The sequence below is a fragment of the Limulus polyphemus genome, unplaced genomic scaffold (assembly GCF_000517525.1).
Source record: "Limulus polyphemus unplaced genomic scaffold, Limulus_polyphemus-2.1.2 Scaffold10070, whole genome shotgun sequence".
NCBI classification, from domain to species: domain Eukaryota; kingdom Metazoa; phylum Arthropoda; class Merostomata; order Xiphosura; family Limulidae; genus Limulus; species Limulus polyphemus.
The window spans coordinates 15,215-20,427 of NW_013675680.1; the positions used below are offsets into that span (position 1 = coordinate 15,215).

General features: G+C 32.5%; 1 protein-coding gene across 1 annotated transcript in view; it reads right to left on the bottom strand.

The window, feature by feature from the left end:
• Window positions 1-3,269, bottom strand: part of LOC106476216 (porimin-like) — a 12,745-nt gene extending 9,476 nt beyond the window's left edge. Inside the window, exon 1 of the mRNA XM_013936881.2 lies at window positions 2,961-3,269. Coding sequence (XP_013792335.1) covers window positions 2,961-3,177 — 217 coding nt within the window. The 5' untranslated portion in view covers window positions 3,178-3,269. The remainder of the gene's footprint in view (window positions 1-2,960) is intronic.
• Between the last annotated feature and the right edge of the window lie 1,944 nt (window positions 3,270-5,213).

Sequence of the window (5,213 nt, forward strand, 5' to 3'; positions counted from 1 at the left end):
ATTATTTTCACTTTATTTTATTTTAGTTTATACACACACATATATCACCATCATACATGGAGTGATATCTTTCAGTAATGTAATATCAGAAGTATTTACATATTTATGTACAAACTGTTTGAAAGTATTAGTTCTACCTGCTCCTTACACAAAATAATAGTTTCTTGCATTTATTTTTAGTTTTTGGATATCAAGAATAAAGAGGTAGAATGAAGTATCTCCCAACACATACTTGGATACCACATAAAGTAAGATGTATGCTTTTTTATATAACATGTAATTAGTAAATTTCCATGGTGTATTTCTTACTTTTGATGATAAATTAAATCAGCTTCATTAGTTGTACATCATATGAATTAGTTTTTACTATATTTTGTGATTTTGCTTATGTCCATACACATACAAACAAAATGTACATTTGTTAAATGTATTCTTAAAGTCAAAGCTCAATAATTCAAATGTATATATATCCATTATGTCAACTGAATATTAACAGCATATTAAGTTTCTTAGATGGAAGATACTTCTCTACTCAGAAAGAAAACAAAATCTTTCATTAGATGAGGCTCTGAAATTGTTTTTCGGTTCCTCCTCTGAAGAGGAGTCTCTTTCTGAGATTGAAGAACCCACAAATAAAGATGGAGAGGAGGAAGAACCAGCTTTATTGGACTCAAATTTGTTTGAGGAGACTGACTTACCTTCAAGGGAAGAAGACTCTCCTCATGACCACCAACAATCTGAGGTTAGTTATCTTCCAATGACCAGCACTACAACAACTTCCAAAATGGCCAGAGGAAAGAAGACACAAGAAAAGCCCCTGGCCTGTTGTGCAGAATGGAAATGGGAAGTTCTCAAGGTTGAGCAGCCCAGATTGTTGAGGAACTTCATCCGAGGAGAGCCTGTTTCCCGTCAAGCAAGTAGGTGTCAAACTCCTCTTGATTTTTTTTTCAACTTTTTTTTTCTCTCAGCATTGTTACCAAAATTGTTGAAGAAACAAACAGATTTGCACACCAGCAAGGGGAACACCTAAACAACGATGTCAGGAAGAAAAGGAAACTGCTGAAATATAGTGATGTTACTCCTGAAGAAATTTTAGCTTTTATTGGTTTAACTATTTCTGGGGGTATAACTCGCTTACCATTTATTACAGATTACTGGTCTACCATTCCTTCACTTCAGTTTCCCTGGTTTTCTTCAATATTTTCCAGAGAAAAATTCATAACTATTGCTCGCTTCTTTCATTTCAATGACAATACTAATAATCCACCTAAAACTGATCCTAAGCATGATAAACTCTTCAAAGTCAGACCTGTGCTTCATCATCTACTAACAGCTGTACGTATACTTCTCAGTGCATAACTTATAAATTTGATATTGTTTATCCATACATTGATGCTCCTTTTGTATGCATGTTATCTTGATTTGTAACTTTTGTATAAAATTTATGTAATTTAACAAATTATAAAATTCTTACGATAAGCCTAAAACTATCAAAGTGGTACTAGTAGTACATACAAATGACACAAAGTTATCCTTATAAATACTAAATCATATTTTTATTATGAACTAAATTATTGAACTTAAAGCTGCAAATTTAAATACAAAAGAATATCAAAAATCACAAACTCTTTCAGTTCAAAGTTGTAAGCCTACTTCATGTAAAGACCTTGCACTCGCCATTCAATAGCTCTTAACCCTAACAATTGTGGATCAACTTCTTTCCTAAAAAATATATCTATTTTGAGTTAATTTTTCAATATAATGATTAATATAAACAGATATACCATGCAGCATGACTTAAGCTACTATATAAGAAAAATAAAAGTCACGTATATCCCATGCAGTTTTTTCCAGAAGCAACTTTTCTAACGCTTATAGAAAAGCCCTATTGGCCAGTACTAAATACAACCTCTAATAAAATGGCAGTTACCATAATAAGCACTACCCACATTCATACTGTAAAATTCAGAGAACAACGTTTCATCACGTGCTTTCCTTATCATCCTATGATTTGTTAAATGTGAGATACAGCGATTGGAATAACATGATACTGAAATTGACACCTTTGACTAGGATTGGCTAAAAGTTTTACAACTGAGGTTTTATAAAGAAAACAGACTAGAAAAAGGTTTAGATACCAATCATAGATAGCAGGATGTATGTTTTTCTATCGAATAGCTTTTGTACTTTTGGTGCAAAGAAGAAAAAAAAAGAAGAAACTCAATCAAAATTGGAGATGTTATATGTCAGGTATTCTGGTATGTGAAGTAAGAGTCCAGAAGAACACATCCACTGAAAATATACAATACTTTGGATTACCACAGTCTGAGGTACAGAATGTGGAAAATTGCTAAATTATCACTCCTGTTAATAACACAGTGTCCTGCAGCTGGTTGTTTTGGCCGCATGACACACTACTGTGTGTCTTGATAACAGCATTCTGTCCTGCTTCTTTACACTGCTGCAATGTGCAACATATGATCTTTACTTTATGTACACCACTGCAATATATACATAAATTATTCCTTCTCAATTGCTCTGATGCAAGTGAAAAATATGTTTTTCATATTATCACAGTTAATACCACTACTTCTCTTGCTTTGGTTGGCAAAACTAGTAACTCATGGTTAGTTGAAGAAAAAAAACGACCTTTATTCTACAGATAATAATACTAATAGAAAATATTTTTATTTTAGCCAACGTTTCGTCATTGCAACTTACAAATACAAGTTCCAACTCAATATTACCAATAATAGAAATAATCTTCATAATCAGTTCATGAAACCGCAATAGCAAAACGATGGCTGAACTAAAAAAAATTATGATATGGAGAGCAAAACTAACTTTATTGCAAAAATATTCAAATCCCTCCAGTACGCACTACAAATTCTGAAAAAAAAACCCAAAAAAAAACTCGGGGTTAGTTAGGCCTTGTCTTTAGTATTACAGTTTACACTTACCTTTAACGTCTTTATCATCAGTATCACTATCACTGGCAACATCAGTTTCATTTGTAATTGTACTATTCGGAGTATTCTGAAAATCAATAAACTCTTTGTTGTTTAATGCATTGTCAATAGAAACTCCCACACTTTTCTCTACATAAATGAGAAGAAATATGCAAAAAATATTATAAACAACCAATAATGGCAAATTTATCTTCGTAAAATATTTCATTTTCGAAATAATGGTTTTCTGACGAATCTCGTTCCAACGACAGGTTCACAAAGTTACAGCACTATGAAGCAACACAAAACAGCGTCATAAATTAATCCACGTTGCATTATGGTAGTACGACATCTAGAAAAAAAATAAAATTCATAAAAGTATTTATACGATTTGGTTTTGGTTTTATAAATAATAATATTAAATGGAAATTAAATATCGTACAAGCCCTTAATTTGGTCCTCCGGTGGGACGACAGTAAGTCTACGGATTTCAACGCTAAAATCAGGGGTTCAATTCTTCTCGGAGGACATAACAGGTAGCCCTATTTGGCTTTGCTAATAAAACACACACCAATTTAATTTGATTTGTCTTATGTTTATGATATGGTTTTATAACATTTCTTCATAATTTGCACGTTTTTATTGTTTTTTATTAATAGAACATTCAGCAATCTATTTCTTTTATTAAAAACCTGTTTCGAAGTCAAACTACATCATATTTTGCAATGTTATAGTATTATAAGCTAATTTTTTTCTCACTATGAGATAGAAACGCATAACTTTAAGATCGAAAAATTTAATAATGCAGCATAAAAATGTTCTAGAATTTGACGTCAAGTTTTTAGTACATTCAGCGAGTCGATTATAAACACGAGGTTCAGGAGGTATTAAAAAGAGAAGATAGAGTTGTTTCTAGTCGGTAGAGTGAATCAGACAGAGAGTGTTTTGTATCAGTTAGCGTACAATTAGTCAGTGTTTTATTATCAGTTACTTGATCGATCATCCATGATTTTTTCCAAGTAAGTATATTTTTACAACAGTTTAGTACTGTGGTCGTGGCTGTAAATGTGACGTACATAGTACCACAGTCTTTAAATTTGTGAATATGATAATTTGGGTTTTTGTTAAGCAATGAGCTCTCTGTGTTCTTCCCACTACGAGTATCGAAACCAAGCCTTTAGTGCTGTAAACTTACAGACATGCCACTGAGCAACTGGTGTTGGGGGCAAAAATATTGTTGCGTCATCGAGATCAGGTGACTATTCTCACGCCCTCTTGTTTCTAGAACTATCCCATATCTTGGCAAATGCTCTAGTATTTACTAGATAGGGTAGGCTGGTATATAAAAGAACGGAATGTAATGTGTGTGTATAGACAGTGAGTAATTGATCTGCAGTCAGAAGTATTATTGAGCACGTTCGTTGTTTAGCGTTTGTTTAGCGCGATTGTTGAAGTTGAGTGTATCGCTAAAGTTGTATTCGGAAAGAATAAACCAGTTTTATTAAGTAAAGACTTGTGTCGTTAAAATTTCGTCAGAACGAAGTTACGGAAAAATCAATTAACAAACGGAGACGTAACAATATACTAATTTGTTATCGTTACATGGACCTGACTTTGAATTATTTCCCCAAATAATGTAAAATAATCTGCCCAACAAAAGAACAACATTACTATACTTGTGTCAGAAGTAAGGATTGTTTTGATGAAAATAAAAGATAACATTATTGTCTGAGATGATGAAATTATGAAAATAAGATAAGAATGAATATGACAGAAAATTGAAAGAAAACCAAAGAGGAAATTTGCAAAAAATTAAAAGACCAAGAAGAAAAGGGTGGGAATTTAAGAGAGAAGTTAAAAGAAAGAGTCGTAATATTTAAAGAAGAATTAAGAGTAAAAATAAGCAGCAACAAGTTTGAAGAAATGTTGAAGGACAAACACGTTGTAAAGACAAAATTAAAAACTACAACAAGGCTGTAGTGACAAAACTAAAGAAGTAAAAAAAAAAGACATCGGAGAGGTAGGAAAGAAAACAATAGTGATAAAATAGACAACTAAAAAACGAATTATTAAATGCAAAGATTATAGAAGTCATGCCTCTTTCTGCATTGGCTCAAGAGTTCCAACAGAAAACATCATCTACTACCAAATATGGAATACTAACGTATAGCCCGTCAAAAATAACGGGGTATGTACCACCCCCCCCCCCCCACTAGTATACCCTAACCTCACATTTCATAGGTAACTGAAATAAATATTGTTACG